Raw genomic sequence first — 26,492 nt, forward strand, 5'->3', positions numbered from 1 at the left:
ACAGAGGTGAAGAATTGGTTAAAGAGGTCTGCTTTCTCCTCTGGTGCAACCACCAGATTGCCCAGAGGATCTTGCAGGGGCCCCACATTTCCCAGTGCTTTCTTCATCCTTCCTATGTATTTGAAAAAGGACTTTTTATTATCCTTGATCTTGGATGCTAGTCCCAGCTCTGTCTGCCGTAGCTTTCCTGACAGCCCCCCTACAGGCCTGAGCAGAGGAGGTATACTTGTCTCTGGAGATGGCATACAACTGGTGGAAGGGGGTGCTGCCTTTTTGGCAATTGGGCGTTCCCGGTTGCCGTTGGTGAGCCAGCGGGGCTTTCAGGCACTCTTGCCCCCCTAGCTTTTTGTTGGGGTGGTCACCCCTTGAGCCCTGAGTATAGTGTCCTTAAGGAACGACCACTCATCTTGGACACTGAGCTCCCCTGCTCTCGAGAACCCCGGCACCTCTCCCACTACTCTCCTCAACTCATTGAAGTTGGCCCTCTTGAAGTCTAGGGCTACCACCTTGCTGCAGGCCCTTGACACCCTGCGCTGGATGGTGAATTCCAGCAAGCAATGATTGCTGTCACCCAGGTGGTCAAGAACCTGGAGGCCCCTTACCAGGTTGTCACCTGTGGCCAGGCTCCCTTGTATCTTGACCCAGAGCACTTCAGCTTGCCCCTCCTCTGACCCCATTCTGCTGGCAGAGGATGTGTATTGCTCCTTGACATAAAGCGCCACACCCCCACCTTTCCTTCCTTCTCTATCCTGCCTGTAAAGCCTATAGCCCCTAATGCTAACTGCCTAGTCATGGGATGAATCCCACCACACTTCTGTAAGCCCTATTATGTCTGGGTCTGAACTGGCTATTCTGAGGGTGAGTTCCTCCTGTTTGTTCCCCATACTACAAGCATTGGTATACAGGCATTTTAAGGCCTTGTCTAGCTGCGTGTGCCACCTCTCTATTTGGGAGACTGTCAGGACCCCTGTTTCTTACCTGGGCACTCCTTGGATTTGTAACCTGTCTTGCTCGGGTGGTGTCTCCACATCTTCCTGCAGCCCCCTCCGCTGGCAAGGCTCATCTAAAGCTCACTGTGTGAGATCAGCCAACCTGGAAGAGAAGATACACTTGCCTTTAGGAGAGAGGTGAAGCCCATCCTGCCCCAGCAAAGAAATCCTGGGAAAGGAAGATTGGAACAGATGCCATATACAACTACTTGCTGTAAACTTGTTCCAAGTGGCTTTTCTTTGGATCACACACCTAAGTTGCGGGATTTTTTGTTTGTTTTTGGGTTTTTTTAGGGGGGGGGCAGTTTTAACACTTTTTGGCTTGAACATCAGTACATTTGCAAGAGAGGAGCATTTGATCATTGCTGTTGATCAATACTTCTGACTCCCTCTGTATTTTAAGGTAGCTTGAAAATATAAACACAAGTCATTTCTTTCTCTTCCGCTTCTCCATATTGGCTGTCACTAGATGTTAGTACAATGTTGACCTTGCAATGGGATGCTCTTTTTATTTAAGCATTGAATTTTGTAATGTAATACACTGTGACTAGGCTTTTCTTTGTATCTATATAGATACAGGGAGGAAAAGTGACTTTTGTTTTTAAATATTACTTGCTATATTCTTTCTGGGGTTTTTTTTGTCGGTAAATGTTTTGTTTATAGCTAGTAAATGAAGCAGGGGGAGTGGAACAAATAAAGAATAAAACTGTATACTAGCAAACTTATCCACCTATTCTATTGAATGAAAAATTTGTGTGTGGTTTTTTTTTTTTTAAGGTGCTTCCACTATAATATGGACTAAAAGTTGGTTTCGTATCGCTGTGTGCTTCGTATCTGCTTACAGCAGATAATCTGCATACTCAACTTCTTCCCCCCCGCCCCTTGAGATTTTAGAAAACCTTGTTAAACCAAGCACCTAATCTCTTTCTTTAGGTACAAAAGAGTCTTTTCAGTTGGAACCCATGCCATTACGACATACAATCCAAACACACTAGAAGTTACAAATCAGGTAATGACCACATAATAATTGCCTTTTTGCTTATGGGGAAAATATCACAAATGCTTAATTTCATGCACTTATTTTAGCCTCTTTTTAGGTTCTTTTTGTAGGAAATGCTAAACATAACTGGAAAAATGGTATTGTTTGCAATTCTACTGTATGGGTAATTATCATCTTGAATTAGTCTACATTTCTTAGACTGATGAACAACCAAGTTATATTGTCACTGAGCCATAGCTGAGTCTTTGAATTAACTAAATAAACTGTGTTCATATTGTAGGACATGAGGGAAGATAGAGGTTATCTATCACAGGACAACTTAACGCATCTACTCGGGGATTCCCTTTGGGGATGCAGGAGATGAGAGGGATTACAAACTTAATCCTCTGATGTTCAGTTATTAGTTAGAAAGCAACATATTAATCGCTTTTCCTTCTTTAGCTCTTGAATTTCTAGTTATAGTTTTTAAATAGGAAATATTACACATAGCTACACTGAGCCTCATTGCTTAAAAGCATTTAAAGACTTTGTGAAACAGGAACACAGTAATGTAACTTCTTATTTTGTGTACCTTAGTGGCCTTATGGTGATATCTGTAGTATTGCTCCTGTTGGAAGGGGACAAGGAACAGAATTCAGCCTCACGTTTCGTAAGGGGACTGGAAAGAAGTCTGAAACTCTTAAGTTTTCCACAGAGCACAGAACTGAACTCCTTACGGAAACATTGGTAAGAAATTACCAGATTAAAGAGTAAGAATGCTTGAACTCTTGCCAAACTACTGTTAACTGTGTGTGTTTGTTTAAATGATGTTGTTTCTCATTATGAGAGAGAAGGCAGTTATACGTATTCTTGCAGTCAAGTTATTTGTACATCAACGTATGCATATTGTAGATGTTACTGCAATAAGGCCATTGAGTTGGAAACTACCAGTGAACTTATTTTTACCTGAAACATAAGGGGTGATTGTTAAGTCTTTTGAGAACACCTCAGCCTTTCAAATATTAAGCTATTTGCATTTAAGTCAGTTGTTTGTTTGTTTGTTTTTTTCCCCCGCTACTTCAGAATAATTAATATAGTAAAACATGTTCTCACTACAATTTGAGTTGTAACGAGTGTTTTGCTTTGTCTTACAGAGATTCAGGACAGACTTCTCTGAAGGAAAAATCACAGGAAGGGTAAGTATCTGACCCAAGTGCCCCAGTTGTTGTATTTAAGAATTTTGTGAAGAAGCTTAAGCCTGCAAGTCTCTTCATACTTAATGCCTAGTCCTATAGTTGTTTTGCAGTTTCTTTAAAAAAGGTACATGCGAATCATTACGTGCATACAGTGAACCTTTCCATACAGAGACAAGCAACTAATGTGGAAGCTCATGACTTGACGTTTGCTTGCAACTTAAGTGGTGTAGGCCTTGGGTGAGGATGAGGGGGCAGGAAGAACAGGCAAAGCTCTTAGAAAGGACTCCTTTAGTGAATCAAATTTCATCTGTAATTTGAATGCATATTGAAGACCATATTTTCACTGAAAGAAATAAAGCTGTCTGTTTTTTTTCCTAAAATGGTATCATGTCTGGGTACGTGACTTCACTTCCAGCTGCAGTGAATAATAACACCCTGTAGTGTATAGGAAATGGAAAAATGTCCAATTGCTGATGTACAAAGAATATCAATAACTCCTCAATTCTTAATGGAATCTTTAGGTTTTAAATTTAAAAAACTGTACAGAAGTTTGTTTGTGATGTGCAGTAGTGGTGCCCAGTAGTGACAATAGTGACTGTGCCCACACAGTCAAATGGGTCGCCAGCTGGCTGGAGGGCCGCACCCAGAGGGTGGTAGTGGATGGGTCTTTCTCAACCTGCAAGGACGTGGGCAGTGGGGTTCCACAGGGTTCGGTCCTTGGGCCCGCACTGTTCAACATCTTCATCAGCGATTTGGATGAGGGGGTAAAAAGCACCCTGTTCAAATTTGCTGATGACACTAAGATGTGGGGGGGACATGGGCACACTGGAAGGATGCAACAGGCTACAATCAGACCTAGACAGGTTACAAGGGTGGGTGGACGAGAATAGGATGGGTTTCAACACGGACAAGTGCAAGGTGATGCACCTCGGGAGGAACAACCGGCACCATACCTACAGGTTGGGGAACTCCTTTGTCAGCACGGAGGCGGAAAAGGATCTGGGGGTCATCATTGACTCCAAGATGAACATGGGCTGGCAGAGGGTAGGTTTAGGTTAGATATCAGGAGGCGCTACTTCACGGTCAGGGTGGCTAGGTTCTGGAACCAGCTTCCAAGAGAAGTGGTGCAGGCTTCTACCCTGGAGGTGTTTAAGAGGAGGTTAGAGGCACATGTTGCCGGGGTCATTTGACCCCAGTATTCTTTCCTGCCATGGCAGGGGGTCGGACTAGATCTGCTCAGGTCCCTTCCGACCATAGAAACTATGAAACTAAGAGCTGGCATAAGTTGAAAGAAGTGGCAATCTTCTTGGATATGCACAGATTCAGGAAAATTGAGCCTCCACTTCTTAATTCTGGCTTACTTTACCATATACTTTTCTCTTGCCATCTGTCACCCACTTCATAACCTATAAAACAAGCAGGAAAAGGGTTAGAATTTTGTTCAATATCTTTGGTCATTAGTGAAACATTAAAAGATGGAGCTGATAACATCTTCTAATATCATAAGTAAGGAGTATTATATTGACTTTCTGGTATATGGTAAAGACTTGTCTCTGGAGTGAAGGATTCAGCCAAGCAGTTTTACCAAAAAATATGAATACCAAAACCCCTAATTTTTATCTAGTCATCAGTCTCCATCCTTTGCTAAACTCTCTAATGGTAGTTTATTCCCTGGCACAACATACTTAGCTTGAATGTGACCAAGGAGGGAGGTGGCTGTGGAGGGGGATATTGTCTCTTCCTATGATAAGCACCATCTTAAATCAGCCTCCCAAAAATGGATTATTACCTTTTTGCTTGTAATGGAACAGTTTAAAAAACCTAAGCTCTAATCTACCTGAACAATGGCTTGTCAAATTGTTGGTCTTCTATAAACCAGCCTTCGTGATATTATTAATGCTGCTGTTTTTAACCTTAACCCATTACTATTCCTAAAGCTACATCTTTATAATAATTTGAAGTTGATACTTTACAAGTTCATTCTGTAGTATAATTGACATCCTAATAACTCATTGGAATGTGGTGGATTCTATCTAAGTCAGTGTTGTATTAGATATGGGGTTAAGTTTGTCACTTAAAGTAACTTCAATAAGGGTTACAAGGTGGTGATTGAGTAGTTATGATCTTGTGGTGTTTACATGGAAGAAGCCATAATTTTTTTTTTTCTTGGTGTTTTGTTGGTTATGATACTTGATCCTTCACTGAAACTGATGCTATAGTTGGAATATAACCTTGGATATGATAATACTGCAGTTGCCCTGAACTAGTTTTAGCTAGTTGCAGAGTGAACAGTAGTTTTTTCTTGCACAACAGTTGGTTTCTTAGATGACTGTCCTTGTTTCCCTATGCAGCTTACAGATGGACATGCTGTGACTCTGCATCTACCACTTATGCAAGAGAGAGGAAATGAGGATTAAATACCACCCTTCCTTTTTAAAAATGTGCAGTATAACTGTCTCAATTACTGCCTTTCTCTTCCATGGCTCAATCATGATTGCTTTGAGTAATTTGTTTTCCTCATCAGATTAAAATCTTAGACTACCATGAATTGGTGTTTCAGCTAAATGGAAGAACACTAAAGGATTTAACTACTTTTTTTGTATTTTTTTTTTTTTTCCTGCTGTTTTTCTTTCATTTTTTTGCCAGAACATCAGAAAGCTGCTGAATAAGTTTGTTTGTTTTTTTTGTTTTTGTTTTTGTTTTTTGTTTGTTTTACACTGATAACTTCTACATGTCCATGCCAGATGTTTGGTTCAGGAGAAATGAAAAATACCTGTTCAGGGGTTTAACAGCAGTTCTGTTCTTTCCATAGAGATATAACTGTTATAAGCATCACTGGAGTGACACGAGAAAACCTGTGATTCTGGAAGTAACTCCTGGAGGGTTTGACCAAATTAATCCTGGAACTAACAAAGTCCTGTGTTCCTATGACTACAGAAATATTGAAGGCTTTGTTGATCTCTCTGACTACCAGGGAGGCTTCTGTATAATTTATGGAGGATTTAGTAGACTGGTGAGTACTTCATAGTCTGCCCATACGTATCAAAATGTGAAATTTTGTTGCTTAACTGTCTGTTGTATTTTGTACTTCTTAAAACAATAAGTTGAGAAACATAAACTAGTTTAGTTTAGATCAGTGTTTCTCAGCCTGTGGGTCACAAGAATATTTCAAAGGGTCATGAGCTGCAGAGGGAAGATGCCTGCCCCTTCCGGCAGGGGACAGCTGTGTGGCTGAACTGGTGGCACTGGGGCCAGTGCCTGTGTTCACAGGGGCAGGGTGGCCAGGAGACACTGCTTGGGGGCAGGAGGGGACATGACCAGGTGGCCTGACATAGTGCGGTAACCCCAGCCCAGGACAGTGGGGGTGGCACAGGTCCCTCCTTCTCCCTCCAGCCTGCACCAGGGCTGGACTTGTTTTGCTACTGCCCACATGAGCCAAAGCCACTGCTGTGGCCTGAGCAGGTGTGGGGGAGGGGAGGGGAGGCAGGGGTCTAGGTGTTGGGCACCAGCAGGGCCAGGGGGGTGTGGGTTGGGACACGCCATGGATCTTTTATGAATAGGACCTGGTAGGAAAGATTAGGAACCACTGCTTTAGATCAACAGTTAACTGTGGCACTTGACCAAAGACTTTCTGAATCCTGTGGAGTTGTCAGCACATCTGTCTGTCCTCTTCAGGGAAGTGATGTATGCATGCTGTGGAGAGTACAACCCAAACTGGTTTTCAGGCTGTTTAACTTGAACGTAATGTGCTTGGCAATACCACCTTCCCAAGCTGTCTTCTAAAATAAGGACCCACTGGTTGTAGCTGGCATTGGCAGTGTCTTAAATTTGATTTCTAATCATTAAGCTAAACCTTAAACTTGCTGTAGTACGATATTTAAAATAAGCGTTTTAAAACTGCTTATTGGAAGCTACAGTGTCGGCATCTGAGATGGCCCACAAAGAAACAAGAATTCTGCTGTAGGAATGATCTTAAATGTGAGTACTTAATGAACCATTTGTCAGCAGTAATCAAAAGGGTTGAAGCTTGCATATTCCACCACTTCTAGAAAATGGGAAACGGTGCTCAGAAACTTCTATGCAATATCATACTTCAGATTTTTCTTTTAGGAAAATTCACTTGTTTAATCAGTTAGCCAAGGCATGATCTAAGCTACTGCTTGAAAGTCTGATAATGTTGCTAATGCTGTTGGGTATATGTGAGTGAGGAGGAAAATGTGCTACTTGTGAAACTTGTTACCTGGATTGGGGCTGGGCCACACCAGGTTCTAATGAAACTCTTTGCTAATAAGATGACTGTCATACGCTCTGACTTTTTTTGATGGTCTTTAAACTTTCAACTACATGCAAATAAAAATTCATACTTCATGCTCACCTTTTTTTTTTTTTTTTTTATTGCATTTAAACCTAACTTTTGGTAAAATTTGCAGCACCTGTTTGCATCTGAGCAAAGGGAAGAAATTATCAAAAGTGCAATAGAACATGCTGGTAATTACATAGGTATCTCCTTGAGGATAAGAAAAGAACCTATAGAATTTGAGCAATACTTGAACCTTCGCTTTGGGAAATACAGCAATGATGAATCCATCACATCCTTAGCAGAATTTGTTGTTCAGAAAATAACACCACGACATTTGGTAAGACCTATATATTTTAATTGAGCAAGTAACATGTTTTAGGGGGCTAAAACATACTCTATATCTAATGTATACACTTTTGGGTCTTAAAGGAACCTGTAAGAAGAGTGTTGGCGCTTACAGAAACATGTTTAGTTGAACGGGATCCAGCTACCTATAATATCGTGACTCTGAAGCCTCTAGAAGAGGTAGGTAACATGGTCTCTGGCTTTCTGTTTTATCTCCTTTTTCTTTCCTTCCTCCCCCCTGCAATTTTTTAAATAAAAACAAACAAAAAACCAGAACAAAAACTCCCAACTTTCCTTCCTTTGGAAGGAATCGAACACTTACCTATTGCCTATAGAGCAACAAGAGGAGAAAATGAAAGTTGATGCTGACCTTTGATTGCTGATTACTAATATCTGCACACTGGCCTACATTCTATATATGCAGAATGCATAATTGGAAATCTGTTGTCAAACAATTTTTAACAGTATCGTGCTTGTGTTTTTTAATAATCTACGCCAGTTTGCTTATAGTAACATAACGTAGATTCCCTGCTGTTTTTTGCATTGTTAAATTAACAACCCCCTGAAGTTAGTGCAGACAAATGCTTCATCGTATGACATGTTTGTTTCATGGACTCATTTTTTCAGGTGTTTGCGCTAGTATGCGATGGCGAAAATCCACAGCTTTTTTCCATTGAATTCATCAAGGGACAAATCCGGAAATATTCTTCAACAGAGAGGTATTTGGATTCTTTGATTTACCAGTCATTTCAAATGTGAAACTAATAGAATGATGACTTACGGGTAGGCCAAGAGGTTTAAATAACACTTTCACAGGCAGGGTTTGGGCCCACTTCAGTCCAAGCCATTTTTCACTGTTTTGCTGACTTAACCACTAAAAAGAAACAGCTGGTCTCCTACAACTGTACAGGTATCCAATTGAAGATGAATCAGTTAAAGATGTAAGGCTTACTGGCTGTCTCACTGTATTGATGACAAATATATTGTTTAAGACACCTGATCAAACAGGAGCTAGAATTGGAGAGGAAGGAAATAAGGTTAGGCATTCACTTAGTACTTATTCAACACCGAAAAGTTTTAAATATTTAGGGGTCATGTATCCTCCTTTCTATCCCTCTTCAGTCCACAACAGTCTGGATGGTCTATGCACAAATAAAAAAATGATTTATCAGTCATGTGGAACCCGGAAGTAGCTGAAGGAATAAAGAAAGCAACAAATGCCAGAAACTGCGTTTTATTTTTGCATTGTCTAGTCCAGTGGTGCTCCAGCCTTTTGTCTGGTGGACAACACAGGCAGTGCCTGGTCCATCTGCAGATGAAATCTAGTTGGTGTTCCCTATCTGACACAGGTGGGCACCATCTAGGTCAGGGGCAGGCAGTAATTTTAGGCAGAGGGCCACTTACTGAGTTTCAGCAAGCCATCAAGGGCTGCATGACAGGCAGCTGGGGCAGATGTATATTGATTCCCTAAACTTTTTTTTTTTTTAGGGGCCCTGTGGGTTAGATGCGGCCCACCAGGCCATTCTATCCTGCCCATCCCTGACCTAGGCCATGGGAGGGGGGGGGGGGGGGTCAAGCCAGCCTTAATTCAGCCCTTTGGGGAAAGGAGCTTGATCTGCCTCATGGAGTGGGAAGGGAGCCTGGCCTGGCCCTGTGAAGGGTGTATGGGAGGCATGGGCCCCTGGGAGGGAAGGGGCTATGGCCAAGTTCTGTAGGGTAAGGTGGTTATCGCCAAGTTTCAACCATGCCACACAGAGTGGGGGGCAGGAAGAGGTCATTGCCAGGAAGAGGTCAACCATGCCATTGCAGAGAGGGATTGGGGCTGGATTGGCCCAGCCCCAATCCAGACCTGGGAGGTTTGGGGTTGTGGCCTAGCCCAGCCTGTAGTGCAGGGTTTGCAGATTTGGCAGGGGGAAAAGTGGCCATACTAATGGCTACTTCTCCCCTGCTGCCAAATTTCCTGATGAGGGGAGATCCCTGAAGGCCAGATGTGATGGTTTGGCAGGCTGTATTTTGGCCCACAAGCCAGAAGTTGAGCACTCCTGGTCTAGTCCACAGTGTGTAAACCAGTTCTACTTCAAGATGGAATACAAAACTTTTTCTCTTTTAAGCATGCACTCATGATTCAGTCATTGTAAATCTGTTTTTTTTGTTGTGTTTAAAAAACAAAACAAAACAAAAAAAAAACAAGGTGAAACCTTACTGAAACTTTAAATGACTGTATTGGATAAAAAGCATGTGTAATTTTTTAATCTTCATCTCTCACTGCCTCCCATCTTGTTCCCCCAGAGACTCTTTGTTGGCTAGCTTGTTGGATGGAGTGAGAGCTTCTGGCAACAGAGATGTTTGTGTGAAAATGACTCCAACACAGAAAGGTCAGCGCTGGGGATTACTTAGCATGCCTGTAGACGAGGAAGTAGAGAGCCTTCATCTCAGATTCTTAGCTGCCCCTCCCAGTAAGTGTGCTTAAGATCACTGTGCATTGCAAAGTACAAAATCTTTTTGTTGGTATGGTAGTTTAAAGAGTCAGATGTTTAGCTGAGCTCATGGCATCTGGTTTTGTCTCCCTGCAGATGGCAATTTTGCAGATGCTGTATTCAGGTTCAATGCTAACATCTCATACAGTGGTGTTCTGCATGCAGTAACACAAGATGTAAGACTAAACCTTTATCCTAATCTTTGTTGATTTATCCTTTTTAATGTGTAAAGGCCTCTTGTTAATTACCTCTTCCATCTTTACAGGGCCTTTTCTCAGAAAACAAGGAGAAATTGATTAACAATGCCATAACAGCATTACTTTCTCAAGAAGGAGACATTGCAGCATCTAACACGGAGCTTGAAAGCCAGTTCCAAGCTGTAAGAAGACTAGTTGCTTCAAAAGCTGGCTTCCTTGCTTTTACTCAGCTTCCAAAGTAAGTAGCTCATTACCCAATTTGAAATGCTGAAAGTAAACTTTTTAATGTTCTAAAAAGGCTTTTTCTTGTTTCAAGATCAACTTTGACTCTGGCCAGAGCTCGGGGTTCAGAGGGTCCAGTAAAATTTCATAGAAAAGTAACTTGTTGTAGAAACTTGATTTGGATCTTTTTGGTAGCATAAACTGCAGTTTTATTGGTGACTAAACAGTCATGCTCTTAATTTATAACTGTAAGAGTTTTGGTTCTGCTTGAGTCTGTGTATTTTGGTCTCTGCTGGTAGTACGCTCAGCCAGTTTAGTCTCTTCTTGAAAACACAAATACGTATTGCTGTTTTAATAGGAAAAGAAATGAGAATATTGCATCTGGTGCAATTATGAATTAATTCTTTCCACACAAACCTACAGTTTTGTGGGGGAGGTTTTGTTTTTTAAACTTAATGTAAATCTGTAGGTGGCTGGCTTTATTCAAAACTGTTCTGTGCTACTAACATTTAGGAGGAATTATACTCAAGATCATCTGGCACTCATGAATTCCTCACGTGCATACTCCTTTTAATGAGCTTAAAGGTTGCAGGTATATATACAGTGCTCAGCAGTTTAATTCCCTTCAAGATGCAACTTCTCATTCTTGCAGTTAATGACTTTATAATGCAAGTCAGTTCAGCTCTTATTGTATTCAGAGAATGTATGTTAGAGGGCTACTGAAGATTCAGTAAACTGAACATTATGCTGAATACGTGAAAGGATAAAAAATAATGTATTGCTGGTAATTGATTTGCCAAGTTTTATATGCTTACTCTTCTTGACAGTAAGTGTCTTGGACTTTGGCTCCTTTTTTACATATGTCTGTAACGTAGGCTACTAGCTGTCTGGAAAGACAAATATACAGGGGGATATGAGGATTTCCCCTTTTTACCTTAAACTGAGATGCTGCCTCCTCTTCCCCCAAGAAATCTAACATACAAATGCTATTGCTGATGTACTTCTTATCTTGAAAGATTTCGGGAACGGCTAGGAGTGAAGGTGGTAAAAGCTCTTAAAAAGAACAATGATGGAGTAACCCATGCTTCTATTGACATGCTGTGTGCCCTCATGTGTGTAAGTATTAACTGGAATTATGCTCAGTGACTTGGGTGGGTTTTTTGACAACTAAACAAAACCAAATTGTAGAGACCCGAAGAGTGGATTTGTGTAGGAATTGCAGTGTTTTATGACTAGTTTTCACAGGTTCTTGTCTCTAGTTTTGAATGTTATAACTTTTTGTGTGGCTTAGCCTACTAGTTTTCCTGATGGACTTCTGAAGTGGGACTTGCTGCCACAACTTGTCATGAGTTTTGTGGCAAGTCTTTTGATATTGCTGTAAAATAAGAACTTTACAAGTCTTATATTATGTGTTGAGGGCTAAAGGATGACTGTATTTAAATACTTTCTTTATCTTAGCCCATGCATGATGACTATGACTTGCGGCAAGAGCAGCTGAACAAAGCTTCCCTTCTTTCTTCAAAGAAGTTTCTGGAGAACTTATTAGAGAAATTTAATTCCCACGTGGTAAGTGACTGAGCAACTTCTTACTAAAATGAAAATCAAAATGTTGTTTAAATGTGCTTGCTCTGGTCTTTAGTGATCAATTATTAAAATGCAAAACCTTAACCATAACTGACCCTGAGACAAGTTTTCAGTCATTTTGAAGCTGGGCAGACTTAAATTTTAAGCTGTTTGTCTTGCTGAGCTACTTAATTTCTCTGAAAGTTGCTGCTCTAACTCCATTTTGTAAGGGTTCCTAGCTTTAAAACAATTTCTTGTTTGAAAAAATGATGCTAAGAAAGCAGCAGCTTACTTGATCTGTGGTACTTGAGGGGCTTGGTATTATTTAAAGCACAAATTGCTTTCAACTATATTCTTAAGATTTTGCTGCTACTCTAGATTTGTCTTTTCTTTTGTGGCATGCTCTGGAAGAGCCTGCATTTTTGTCACACTTGGAAGTAATGAAAATTGGCTTTTTTATCTTGAAATATTACTGACAGAACTGGCCTTAGTAGGGAAATGGCACCTTGGGCAAACTCTGTATTCCTTCCCTGAGTCAGCAGCACTGCTGCAGGCAGGGGCTCAGTCCAGCAGGGAGGCAGGATGGCACTGTACACCAGGCAGGCAAACAGGCACCACTGCTGCTGGCCACACTGCCTGCCTAATCCAGCTCCTCCTGAGTTGTGGCTGGGGGCAGGGGGCGGGCTGTGCACTGCTGCTCCCTGGGGTGAGGATTGGTCAGTGGGGGTGCTGCTGTTCACACGCATGGTGCCCCCCTGACTGTGGTGCCCTGCCTACTGACTATGAATTAGAATGAAATTGTGAGGTGGGGAGACATGACAGGATGGGATTTGTTGGTCATGATGGTACTAAGCTATTTTTTTTCTGTATTTCAGGATCATGGGACTGGTGCCCTAGTTATTAGTTCACTTCTGGACTTCCTTACATTTGCCCTCTGTGCTCCATATAGTGAAACAACTGAAGGGCAGCAGTTTGATATGTTGTTAGAGATGGTAGCATCTAATGGGAGAACACTATTTAAGCTCTTTCAGGTGAGACCTTATTTTACCAGACTACTACAAAGTAAGAACGAAAATAAGGTTGTGGAAATTCTCCAATAACTTACTATGGATACGTTTTTTGGTTAAGGTCTAGACTCTGGCAGATCTGGAACTTTTTTTTGTGGTGAAGTTTTTAGTGTGTACATTTCTTATTGTTGGCCCAGCTCTCTGTTCGACTAGAGCTAACATCTCCAGTACTGGCTTCTCCAAAACTGGTCCTCGGCTCACACTACATTGGTGTACTGGGCAGGAGACAGTGTGTAGTGAAAGTTTCTGTCTGACTATTGTGTAGGCAGCAGTCAGACAACTTCTTCTAATTTCAGTGAAATTCTCCAGATAACAAGACACAACTCAGAGGGACAGCTAGAAGCCTGCTAAGTGAGGGATCACAGGACCAGTCAGTGGGAATCCAGCAGTGGGGCCACAGTGTACTGCACAGGAATTATTTGATTACCATTTTAACTTGGAATCCTAGTCTATAAACCAACTTTTAAAACCAGAAAGTAGCTCCTAATTAGCTGTGCGGTTTCTGCAGAAACTTGTCATCTGCATATTTTTGACCGGCTTGCAGGCAGTATTTGGTTCCAGATACTTTGGTTGTTGTTTGGTGCACGCTTTCTCCGAGTTGTGGGGAAGACAGCGGGTGGGAAATGCAGAATTGTGGAATTTTTGCTATATATAGGTGACTTATTTTTATGCAGGGTATAGTAAGCTGATACTAATACAAAGCCTTATTCAAACTGTTCTTCAGAAGAACAAGGTAACCTTGTAACTTCTTTTTTTTTTTTTTTTTTTCATTCCTTGGACCATTTTTTCCAAAGAATTATAGATTACATTTTAGTACAGCTGGATACCAGTTCATAAATTTCATAGACATTTGGGCTGGAAGGGACCCTGGAGGATCATCGAGTCCAGCCCCCTGCCTCAGGGACAGGAAGTCAGCAGGGATCATAGGATCCCAGCAAGATAAGCGTCCAAATGTGTCTCTTGAAGGCGTTCAAAGCGAGTGCCTGAACTGCCTCTGGCGGCAGTCTGTTCCAAACCTTGGGGACTCGGGCAGTGAAGAAGCTCTTCCTTATGTCCACCCTGAATCGGTCACAGTGGAGTTTTGTGACCATTCGATCTTGTTATCCCTTGGGGGGCTATGGTGAACAGACATTCCCCCAGATCCTGACAAGCACCCCTGATAAACTTATAGGTGGCCACCAGATCACCCCTGAGCCTACGCTTTTTTTTTTTTTCCAGGCTGAAGTAGCCCCATGGCTCTCAGCCTTTCATCATAAGGTGCATTTTCCTGACCCCTGATCATGGCCCTCCTCTGCACCCTCTCAAGCTTCTCCATACTGTTTTTTGAATTGTGGTGCCCAAAACTAGATGCAGTACTCCAGCTGTGGCCTCACCAAGGCAGAGTACAGCAGGAGAACGACGTCCCAGGATCTGCTTGAGAAGTATCTGTGGATGCAAGCCAGTGTTTTGCTCTCTTTACTAGCCGCAGCACCACACTGAAAAGGGTCACGTTCATCTTGTCAACCATGACCCCCGAGTCCCTTTCATCTGTAGTGCTAACTAGCGTAGCACTACTGAGCCTAATAAGCATGGTGCAGGTTTTTCCCCCCAAGGTAGAGAACCTTGCATTTTTTTTTTTTTTTTTTTTTTTTTGGTGCTGAACACTATCAGGTTCTCATCTGCCCATTTCATTAGTCTGTCTAGATTTGCTTGGATCACCCTCCTATCCTCAGGTGTGGATGCTTTACCCCAGAGTTGGTGTCAGAAGCAGACTGGCCAAGTTTGCTAATGATACCAAATGTCCACATCGCTGAAGATGTTAAACAGTATAGGCTCTAGGACAGAGCCTTGGGGAGCCCCACTAGTTGCAGCACACCAAGATGATTGGCTCCCGTCAACCACCACCCTCTGGGTTCTACCACAGAGCCAGTTTCCCCAGCCAGTGGATCGTGGTGACATCAAGGCTGCAGTTAGCCAGTTTCCCATGATCACCTCCTTATCTATACCAGATCAAAAGCCTTTTTTAAAGTTTGAGGTATACAACATCTCTTCCCCCTTGTCCAAGTGATAGGCCACCTGGTCATAGAAGGAAATGAGATTGGTCAAGCAAGATCTACCCGCAACAAACCCATGCTGGGTATCCCTCAGGATGTTGCCTTCAGCTAGTCTGTTAAGGATGGCCTCCTTGATGATCTTTTCTAAGACCTTCCCCTGGAGAGAGGTCAGGCTGATGGGCCTGTAGTTTGCTGAATCTACTTTCCTCCCTTTCTTGAAGATAGGCACCACATTGGCCTTCTTCCGGTCTTCGGGCACTACGCCAGAGCACCAGGAGTTTTCAAAGATCCGTGCCAGGGGCTGGGCTATGATATTCTCCAGCTCCCTGAGTGCCCTTGTGTGTAACCCATCAGGGCCAGCTGACTTAAAGGTATCCAGCTGTGTTGGTGTTCCTTCACAAAGTCAGCTTCAATGGAGGGCAAGGAATCTTCCTTGCCAGGGCCTTGCTGACCCATAGTGGGCAGGGTCATCCCATGGAACTGGTGGGGAAAAAATGACACAAAGTACCCATTTAGCAGGTTGACTTTTTTTTTCCTGGGCATCGGTTGTCAGTTGTCCCATCTGGTTCAGCAGGGGTCCAATGTTCCCCTTGCTTTTTATTCTGGCTTCCCACATACTTAAAGGATTTTTTTTTTTTAATTGTCCTTGATATTTGTAGCTAGCTGGAGTTTCATCACAGCCTTGGCTTTCCTGATTTTTACTCTCTGCAAGTCCGGACTAAAGCAGAATAGTCCTCCTTGGTGGCAGTTCCAGTCCTTCTTCCTTTTGTAGGTCTTCCTTTTTAAGATGCAGGAGGTCCGCCAGTTCCCCGGAGAGCCAAGAGGGCTGCTGTGCCCTTTTGCTGCCTTTCCTCCGAAACAGGATGGACTTTGCTTGTGCATCCAGAATTACTCCCTTGAGGAGCAACCACTTGTCCTGAACTCCTCTCTCCATTAGATTGTGGCCTTTTAAAGCCTCTCTGACAAGCCTCCTTAGCTTCTGACTTGCCAGTTCTACGGCAGATGGTGAAGGTGATCAGTTCATGATCACTGTCACCCAGCTTCCCTTTGGTGTGTGGTTTTTTTTTTTTAGGATGCTAATTGGGTCATCCCTGGTTGCCAGTACGAGGTCGAACAGTGCTTTACCTCTTGTTGGCCTGTAGACTTCCTGCATCAGAGGTCATCCACATATGAGAGAGCTTTGCGACCGCTCAGATTTAGCCAAGCACTCCTCCCACAAGATGTCTGGGTAGTTAGTCTCCCATGACAACCATACACTGGGATTGTCCAGCCTCAGCCAATTCCCTGGTGAACTCCTGATCCAAGGCCTTGACTCTGGGTAGGGGGTCTGTAGTAGACCCCCACCATAGTATTCCCTTTGCTGTTTTCCCCATGGATTTTAACCCAGAGGGTCTCAAGTTGTCCACTGGGTGCCAATGTCAGCTTGGAGGGATGCATAGCTTTCCTTGACGGAGAGAGCTATGCCCCCGCCCCTTTTGTCCACTTGATCCTTCCTTTACAGGGTATAGCTGTCTACCCATGGTCAAGTCATGGGTGGAGTCCCACCAGGTCTCTGTTACCCCTATGACATCATAGTTGTTTACATTTAGCGGGAGAACAACTTCCTTTTTTTTTTTTTTTATTGCCTAGGCTCCTGGCATTTGTGTACAGACATGCAAGTGTCCCCTTAGGAGCCCTTGCCTTGCCTACATTTTTGTTCCAGGGGTGGGAACCCTTTATGTGCCTTGGTCTGCTGGCTTTTTGCGAGGGCCACCCAGTGGGCCAGCAGTGGCAGTAGTCCCCCCATCCCCCAGCAGGCTTAGTTTAAATCCCTGTGGAGCAGGTCGGTCGGTCTAGCTGAGACGAGCCTCTTCCACAGTGGAGAGAGGTGGAGGCCATCCCTTCCCAACAGCTTGCTGCCTCTCTCTCTCTCCCCGTCTCTCCAAAGAGTAGACTGTGGTTGTGGAAGCCAAAGCCTTCCCGATGACTGTGGCGCTGGTGTCATTGTTTGACTACCTGGATCTTCCTCCTGTTACTAATATCCAAGTTATGCACTCTCATTATCAAAAAAAAAAAAAAAAATCAAATCTTAAGTGTGTAGTTTTTGTTTTATATATATATAATGTTTCATACTAATTTATAACTCCTTCTTGTAGCATCCTTCCATGGCAATTGTAAAAGGAGCTGGCTTGGTAATGAAGGCGATAATAGAGGTGAGACTTGGTGGGATGGCCAGGGGTGGTTAAAGACCACTGGGAATAGCATGCTAACTGTCAAGTGGGCTTCACTGAGCTTTCAAATGGGTCTTTGCTTTTTAAAATGTAAATAACCAATTTCAGCACTCACTTGAGGTAAATTTCTCAGAATTTTGTAATAGCTGGTATACAGCTGTCAGTGCCATTCTTTTAAGAACTGAAATGTCTGTTGGATGGAGTGGACGGATGTAGGCAACAAATCTGGTATTACAAGAGTTTAGCTGCAAACGACTGAAGACATGGGTTTTTTTGTTACTCTCTACATTTTGGGATTTTAAATTGACAACAACTTGAAACGCTTGTGTGCAACAACTGCTCTATCAGTTTTTGTTAGGCTTACCTGATGTAATAGTAGCAATGCATAATCATTCCTATTTGAAGTTGCTCTTAAAATTTAAGAGCTGACTGGCACGTTCATGGCAAGTATAGGAAGAAGCAGTAATGCCACTTTATACAGTCGGTTGTATGCATAGATGGGATCAAATGTTGGTGGATATTATGTTTACTATTGTAGTAATGCAAGCACTTCTAACACCTTCTGCTGCAATCTGGTTCCACAGGGAAATGGACTGGATTACCATTAAATAATTCTATTTTTGAAGGTCAGGTAGAATGTTTGTTTCTTTTAGGTAGTCTTAACTAATTCAGCTGATCTTTTTAAAGTCCTACTCTAAGTCCATAGATGGTAACTGAGGTTACAAAAGGATGTGGTTACTCAAACTTGGCTATTATTATTATTATTATTATTATTATTATTATTATTATTTTTAAGACTAATGGTACTCTAGACATGGCACTTCTTTTAAGTGCTTGGAGCATCTTGTGGAAGCTCTGTTGCTATGACTTGACTAGAGCTCTCAGCCTTACTGTGGCAGAGAAATCACTTGAAGTCCTTTTGAGATCCTCCTTGCATAGCTTTTACCTGTGTTCAGAACTGTACAAAATCATACGTCTGTCAAGAGAAATGGCATCTTAATGAATTGTATAGTCTAAAGAAAACAGCTGAGCAACTCCTTACTATGGTAATCATCTTCCTTTGTTTTCTAAGGAAGGAGATAAAGAAATTGCTACCAAAATGCAAGATCTTGCCCTCAGTGAAGGTGCCTTACCTCGTCACTTGCATACTGCTATGTTTACAGTTAGCACAGATCAAAGGATGCTTACGAATAGGTAAGTTTGTCTACTAAGTGAAACTTTCCACCAAACTAAAGTGGAAGCTCCTCTTAAAATTTATTCTTTTAGAGGTAGGCACTCTGCAAGTGTTTTAAAGTTTTAAATTTTAGTTTGCATATTTAACTAAGCAAATGACATAATTTGTAGCTCTTTTCATGGTGCTTAGCTAGCAGTCCTTTTTGACTGGACAGTGAAAGTATACAGATTTAACACCAGATTTTATAATTTACTCAGTTGTTTGAAGCAATGTGGTCTTAATGATCAGAGGCCACTGGCAGTTTAACTTTACCTCTTCTGGAAACCTGAGGTAGGCTAATACAAGAAAATCACTATCTGCAGAATTGGGGTTGGTGGGGGTGGGGGAAGGGCCAGTTAATCCATCTTACAGTTGCAAGCTTCCAGGATGAGTCTGAAACTTCTTATCATAGTTTAGAACTAGTGCTTAAGTAATTGAGTAGAAAAAAACAGCTTTGCTAGTAGAGAAGATAATTTTTGCAATAAATCCAACAAAGTTTTTTCCTTTTAGAAGGATTTAGGAAAATGTTGTGTTCTTTGCTTTAGTTTAAAAGCTCCAACTAAACATGCTTAACTTAATAGATGCTAAATGTCTTTTTTTGAGTGTAGTGCTTCCCTGAGAAACAAGTGTCAAAGTTGGTAACAAAATCCTCTCCCTCTGCCCCATATATCTTGGTATTTGAATGTGACAGCATGTCATCTTGACATTATGGTATTGTCTCAAATGACTAAAGCCTTTATTAATTCTTAATGTCTTTCAGGCAGCTAAGCAGACACTTAGTGGGCCTTTGGACAGCTGAAAATGCAACTGCTATGAACTTGTTGAAACGTATTTTGGTAAGGGAACTGCTTACAAACTATTTGGTGATGGTGTTGAAGAGTATTCTAAACCTTAAAATTTTGTTCTAAAATGCTTTTCCCCTTCCCCTTGTACAAAGATGCCTGCATAGTCTCTGTCTTAATTCACATGTGTATTAAAACAGACTGGCTGGAGGGTGGGAAGAGGTGGGGGGTTTTTTTGTGTGTTGGTTTCTTTCTTTTTGGGAAGGGTGGAGATATAGAAGAGCTTGTTAAACTTGAATACCTGTTTCATACAAGGAGTTGTGGTGTGTTTTTAAGTGAGTCAATAGAGAGATCAATCACGGAAGAAGCAGGAGCTTGAATGGAAAAGTGAATTAGCAGAATAAGGAGGGGAAGGGGGTATACATGCACTGTCTTGATTGGAAAGTAGGTTGGGCGTAAGAAGGTGTGGGGTTTTGGGGGGTTTAAGATAAGTGGATCTTTTGGTCTTGCACTGGATCCCATTCTCCAGTTTAAGGGGGCATGAAAAGGGCAAAAGCTCCAAAACAATTTGGAGATTATCTACAATTGAACAGATAAGGCAGTAAAACTAATATGGGGAGGTGAAGGTATAATGGGGTAAGGACACTAGCAAATCTTGGTGTATGTTTTGTTTTTAAATGAACAGAATAGACTAAAACATTTTCAAATGCTGTAATAACGAAATTATTTCCCCACACTAAGGAAAACCCTTTCCCAAAAGGAAGGGGAATATAGTAGTACGGTTATCTACTCAGGATTGAGGCACTGGCCCAGGTCTCCAAAGCCATAGCTTGTAAATGGAGCTCTTGCCTCTTGCTGCTTGTAGTAAATGGATTGTAATCTGGAAGATGCTTGGATATTATTGGAGCGCAGTGTAAGAGATGACTTAAAACAAGACCAACCAAGGCAGACTAGACTATTCTTCTATCGGTTTTCAATTGCTGATGATTCTGGCAAACTTAAAACATGCTGGATATATACACGGCATGAGAAATATTCCAGACAGCAAGAGAAATAAGCGTTTTTTTTCTTCTTTTTTTGTTTCTTTTCCTCCTTATGTTTCCTCCTGGGCAAGTTATCCCACTAATTCTTAAAGCGTTCAGCATGAAAATTCTAGGATTTGAAAGGCAAGGTTGATTTCTCTTAATGCCAAAATGTTTTCCAGTCTTTCCATAAGAACTTCATTTATTAAAACTGAGCTTAAACCTCTGGAAAATATCACCTGAAGAGTTCTGTGGAAGATGTACAAACAGAATCTAGTGTTCCAGGCTGTCTTCACTGAATTTAATGGTCTCTACCTATCTCCACTGTACAACATTTTTTTTGCCCACATCGCCTATCTCTAACTTAAGCAACACACTTATTTTCTAGTTTAACCTAGATGTTCTGGACATCAAAGGGGTGGTTCTGTAGGGGAAGTAACTTGTGAACATGGCCAAGGGAAACCAAGGTTTTGTTTTTTTTTTTTTTTTTAAACTCATTCCAACCTTTAACTCTGGCACAGCCTAACTTCTGGGTGGTGAAATCAAACCCAAATGTTCTTCTAGGATAAGTGGTAAACGTTCCTTGCATTGTACTATGTTTTACTTATGCATTCAGAAACCTGATTTCAGATTTTGGTTTTTAATGGTTTTAGCCCCCAGGTTTGCTGGCATACCTGGACAGTGCTGATTCTGTTCCTGAGAGAGATGCTGATCGGATGCATGTTAGGGACAACTTAAAAATTGCAACTGTAAGTAGGGAAAGGCTCCCATATTTTCTCCTTGCCTTGCCTCCACCCCTACCCCCCACTTCTCCCACGTTTTTGAATGGTGAAGAGATCTTTTTCTAGTTCCTTTTTTAAATTTAACAGATTGTGTGAAGTCTGTCTCTTACAGATTAAAAAATAATACTGACGTAGTCTTCCCCTCCTCCCCTCCACCTCTTTTAATATTCCTCAGAGTGATTGTAATCTTAACCACAAGTTTGATTGGTTCTATTCTACAGGATCAGTATGGCAAATTTAATAAAGTGCCAGAGTGGCAGAGACTGGCTGGAAAAGCTGCAAAAGAAGTAGAAAAATTTGCCAAAGAAAAAGTAGATCTGGTGTTGATGCACTGGAGAGACAGAATGGGCATTGCTCAAAAGGAGGTAAACACCTAAGTTTCTAGACTTAAAAATTGTAATAAATCTTGACTCTTCATAAGGCATTAATTACTGCAGCCTATGGACATGATTGATCCAGTGTAAGTGTTGGGCTTCAATCTGATACTCAATTCAGGGAGAGCAGTGCAAATATGGAGCCTTCTAACTATGCTGTATCAAATAATTCCATGTTTCAATATTGGTAGAAACTGTGTTCTTAATTCTAAATGGCTGAGACTTGCTGTTCCATCAACTCCTCGATTTACTGCATATTAGTGTTGTGGCATTTGCACTTTCTCATCTTCTGTAGCTATTTTTTATTTATTTAATTACCCGCAAAGTTAAATTATAATTAATGATGCTCATCTACCTTTTGGAGTGTGTAGAATTTGCACCAAACCTTTTTAAAGACTTTACAAACAAGTGTGTTAAATAGTAATTTGGTAGGAAAGCATTTGTTCATTTTCAGTATATTTGAGGTGGCTCTCTTATTGTCGTCATTACTTAACCTGTTTCGACTGTATTTGGCAAAATAGAGTTCTGCCTTTTGGATGGATTAATATAGACTTGCAAGTTGTTGGAATTACTTGACTCCTAGTTATGGGCAGTTATCTAAAGTTAGTTGATTTCTTGCTGACTTTTTCTGGTTTTAATCCTTGCCTCCTTTCAGGTAATTTGAGATGACATTTTTAAGATAGTGTAGATCTGTGTAGCGTTAGTTGAGAGCTAAGAGGCATTCACTACTTGGTTTTCCTTTCAAGGAAGGAAAAGAAATGTAATCCTTTTTCTGTTCATGGTCTTTCTCTTGCCTTCAGTAAGATCCCCTTTCTTGTGAATTTGTTTTGGTATATTTGGCTTGACATTTTCTTGCTGCTACCTTGGGTTTGTTTAAATGTGGTTATTGAGCTCTCTGCATTTGTTGGAAGCTGTGAAGAACTAAACATTGTTCTCAAACTCCTCATCTCTGAAGTATATAGAGGGCTTGTCACATTGCCATGTACAGGGAAGAGTGAGGAAGCACAACATATGTTTAACTTGCCTGCAAAAAAAACCAAACCCCTAACCAAACAAACAAAATCAAAACCTTAAGACCGTAAGCAAGTGACTTGGGCTTTGCAGAGTGTAACTTGATGTCTCCTATATCTCAAAGTCGCAACAATTGTCTCAAGGGTGAAAGCTAGACTTAAAAATGGAGAGCTGCCTTTGCTTTTGGCAGACTTGTGTAGGCAAGTCTTGAGGAGTTGTATATTTATTTAAATCTTTCACTTTTTTTTAAAAACAAAATAGAACAAAATCAAAGCAGGGAGAGAGAACATACAAGGGGTAATACTACTGTCTCAACAGAATTTGAGTATATTTCGGTTTGTGTTTCTTTTAATGTTTTATACAAAGCAAATTACTTAGCACACTGTTACCCTTTTAAAATACTTGGTTGTAAATGATTTAAATTGTTTAAATATTCCCTTTTTTTCTTTCCCTTCAATCAAAATCAGGACAGAAACAATATGGTGAGTGAGTTTATGCTAAATGTGTAAATTGTGTTGTAATGAATTCTATGTAGCATGTGGTGTTTCATCTAGCAATGTATGTTGTAGACGTATGTTGATCAAATAGAATCTTTCAGTAGCCAAACCCAGGTTGAGGCTTCTCCTCCTTTTCATGGTATGTTTCTGTGCTAAAAGCAGACATTTGTTTTGTTTGTTTCTTTCTTTCTGAGCCTTATAGCTACTTTGTGGTTAATGTGATTCCTGAAGTAGTTTGGTTTAGCTTGCTGGTTGCTCTTCAGCTTGGTGATTTGTAGATTTGTCTTACTGTAAGGTTAATGTGTGCATGTTAAGCAGCAGATTTAGTATAGGATTATTGTATTTTTGCTTAACTCGGTACTTATGGTGATGGGAGCTGGCTTGTGGGTTTTAAAAAGGTTGTCCTGTAAAATGACTAATTCATTAAAGTATTTGGTACATGGCTGAAAGTTTCTCTGGAATGATTTTGATTTTTGTATTTAACCTTACATGAATAACAGCATGCATAAACGGTGCAAGTTGCTCGTCGAAGTTCAGTTCTGTTACTCTAAGAAATCAGTACACTAAAAAAATTGGCTCTCGAAGCAAACACATTAAACTCTAGCAATCAAACCAGGTTTACTTTGTTTTACTTCTGAAAAATCAGTTTCATAAAAACATGTCGCAAGTAAATTCATTGAGGGTATTTGCTAGGGCTAGAGCAATTGGTACTAAACTTTTTTTTTGGTTGTTTTAATTGCAGAACATCAATCAAAAGCCAGTAATACTAAGGAAACGAAGGCAAAGAATAAAAATCGAAGTAAACTGGGATCTCTTCTACTACAGGTAAATAGATGTACTGTACTAGATAGCCATGTGCTTCAATTTTTTTTTTCTCCAATTAAGGAAGTTCATTTGACAGCAAATGCAGCTCTACCTCAGCTCCAGTTTTTGAGGTTGTATTTAACTGTTTTCTGCTTTGCTTTTAAAAGTTTCTAAAAAAAACCCAAAAAAACAAAAAACCAAAACAACCCCCCCCCCCCCCCCAAAAAGCCAAAACAAAACTCTGAAGCAGAAAACTTTTGAAACATTATAGAAACTCTAAACTGTTTCTGGGATGCACATAGTGAATCCTAATAAGACGTGGTATTAATCTACACTGTTACATTTACTAAACTTTTTTACAAACTTGTACAATAAGAGAAGATGTGACAAGCCAGCTTAATGCTCCAGTGGAGTTTTGTGAGTGGCTAGTAAATGTAATAGTATGTGAAGATGCTCTCTTGGGGGGGGTGTTTGTTTTTTCACGGGGTGGGGGATAGAGACTAGACAGGGATTTTATTTTGGGCACAGTTCTTGATCCCCATTTTAATATCTGAGGCAGGAACTGAGACTTTTTTAGTATTTCCTGCAAAGTTGCAAGTGAGAGAACTTTACATGTGTACACTTGCATTGTAAAAATCCTTGATTTATCAAATCTGAATACTGATATAATACAAATGGTAATATAATAGCAATATCAGCCATTCAGGTGAAGTTTAGAATGTGACACCTGAAATGCTGCCTTATTTATTGGAGTACTAAAGAACAAAAGGAACCTACAAGGTTGAACTGGAAAAAAGGACTTCTGGCTATAGAAAGTGATATTCCTGTGTCACAATGCTGCAAATGCGGTTGTAAGTTAATTGAAATTTTTTTTTTTTTTAAAAAGGCCAATTGAACGCTATTAAACCTTGTATGACCCAGAGGCTGACTCAAAATACTTAATCTGAAATAGGGATAACAAAGTCTGACTTGGGCAGTTTTAGAGATGAGCTTATAGAAGGAACTGGAAAGTTAGTGAATAAAGGCAGGCTTTGCTGAGAAGCTGAACCTATATAAAGTATGAGGTAGAAAGGGTTTCATACCTTCTACGGTTGGAAGGGACCTGGGTGGATAATCTAGTCCGACCCCCTGCCATGGCAGGAAAGAGTACTAGGGTCAAACGACTCCAGCAAGGTGTACATCCAGCGTCCTCTTGAAGACCCCCAGGGTAGGAGCCTGCACCACTTTTTTTTCTTTTGGATTTGTAGATTCTAAACCACTCCTTTTTTTTTTCCCCCAAGGGTAAATACTGAAGAACTTCAAATGGCCAGTTCTACAAGATGAGAGCTCTAACTTCTGTTTAATTGTATAGTTAGCCGTTTTAAAGTATACATGGGTTGGGTTGACATGTAGTTAAGTCTAAACAAACTCTGGCACTTATGGTTTCAGAGTTTGCTTCCTGGGTGCCATGTCTTACCTGTGTGCTCAGGAACGTAGCACGTTTAGCCAGGTTTGCTAGCTGGGACTGCTGCAAAGGCCCTGGGGGGTCAGCCTGCCAGCCTGTGGCTACTCTGACATGGCTCAACAAGCTATGGAGGGGCTGGCTGGGGCACAAGGGTGTCCCAGCATGGGGTTAGTGGCAGGTAGTCCCCACACTGAAGCATGTTTGTGCCCCAGCCAGTCCCTCAAACATCCACACATGTTGCTGCAGAGTTTAAAAACAAAACAAAAACATGCAAAACTCTACAAAGTGCTGCTATTCTGCTGCAGAGTTGATTTGGTTTGCTCCTGTGTAATAACCTTGCATGCATAGACATGAGATGTTTACTGTGGAGCTGATCAACTCCTAAGTAAATGTCTCATTTTAGATAGGTCCATCCAGAACATCATACCTGTTACTTTTATTACAAGTAAACTGATGGTAAGTAGCTGACAGGTGCTACATTTAGAGAGAGAGTACCTTGCTTATACATTTTGAGAAATACCTTTTTAATAAATCCATGCAACCAGCTAACTTTGTTGGCCTGTTACCACTTCTGTTGCCACCTATACAACTGCAGATCACTGTTTTGTGGAAAATGATACTGACTAAAAGTCAGTTCTGATGCAATTAGTACCACCTGGAACTAGCCAGAAGCTTTTCTCTGTTCTTATTGACAGTGTCTTCTGGCTTGCTTTTAAGTGCAGAAGCTGCTTCCCTGTCTATGGAAACTTTTTTTTTATTACAAAATGGGTGTGTTGAGTAAGTGTCACTGTAGCATCAAAACGCAACACAAGCTGATTTTTTGTACTCCAGTCTGTGTTTTAATTTTACTTGTTAGCAGGTGTTTAAACCAACTGTTTGGCTATGTCCAGACAGGCACAGATGTGCAGTATATGGTGCTGCAGACCCATTTGTGGCACCACACACTATGCATGTAGACATCCCCTGTGCTGCTACCTTACAGCAA

The 26,492-nt window shown here is 41.2% G+C and overlaps 1 protein-coding gene across 2 annotated transcripts in view; it reads left to right on the plus strand.

Annotated features, from left to right (window-relative positions):
* DNAJC13 (DnaJ heat shock protein family (Hsp40) member C13) overlaps positions 1-26,492 on the plus strand; it is an 88,494-nt gene that overhangs the window by 17,457 nt on the left and 44,545 nt on the right. The window contains exons 3-22 of one of the 2 annotated variants that reach the window (XM_019536847.1): positions 1,923-1,998; positions 2,566-2,715; positions 3,123-3,164; positions 5,977-6,177; positions 7,595-7,801; positions 7,894-7,989; positions 8,437-8,528; positions 10,099-10,265; positions 10,383-10,462; positions 10,552-10,721; positions 11,722-11,821; positions 12,164-12,271; positions 13,144-13,299; positions 17,504-17,560; positions 18,651-18,772; positions 19,552-19,627; positions 21,249-21,344; positions 21,599-21,742; positions 23,230-23,244; positions 24,002-24,084. In XM_019536847.1, coding sequence (XP_019392392.1) covers positions 1,923-1,998; positions 2,566-2,715; positions 3,123-3,164; positions 5,977-6,177; positions 7,595-7,801; positions 7,894-7,989; positions 8,437-8,528; positions 10,099-10,265; positions 10,383-10,462; positions 10,552-10,721; positions 11,722-11,821; positions 12,164-12,271; positions 13,144-13,299; positions 17,504-17,560; positions 18,651-18,772; positions 19,552-19,627; positions 21,249-21,344; positions 21,599-21,742; positions 23,230-23,244; positions 24,002-24,084 — 2,238 coding nt within the window. The remainder of the gene's footprint in view (positions 1-1,922; positions 1,999-2,565; positions 2,716-3,122; positions 3,165-5,976; positions 6,178-7,594; positions 7,802-7,893; positions 7,990-8,436; positions 8,529-10,098; positions 10,266-10,382; positions 10,463-10,551; positions 10,722-11,721; positions 11,822-12,163; positions 12,272-13,143; positions 13,300-17,503; positions 17,561-18,650; positions 18,773-19,551; positions 19,628-21,248; positions 21,345-21,598; positions 21,743-23,229; positions 23,245-24,001; positions 24,085-26,492) is intronic. The other variant, XM_019536853.1, reaches the window with a different exon arrangement.

Source organism: Crocodylus porosus, unplaced genomic scaffold, assembly GCF_001723895.1.
Source record: "Crocodylus porosus isolate Cpor-Errol unplaced genomic scaffold, CroPor_comp1, whole genome shotgun sequence".
Lineage (NCBI taxonomy): Eukaryota > Metazoa > Chordata > Crocodylia > Crocodylidae > Crocodylus > Crocodylus porosus.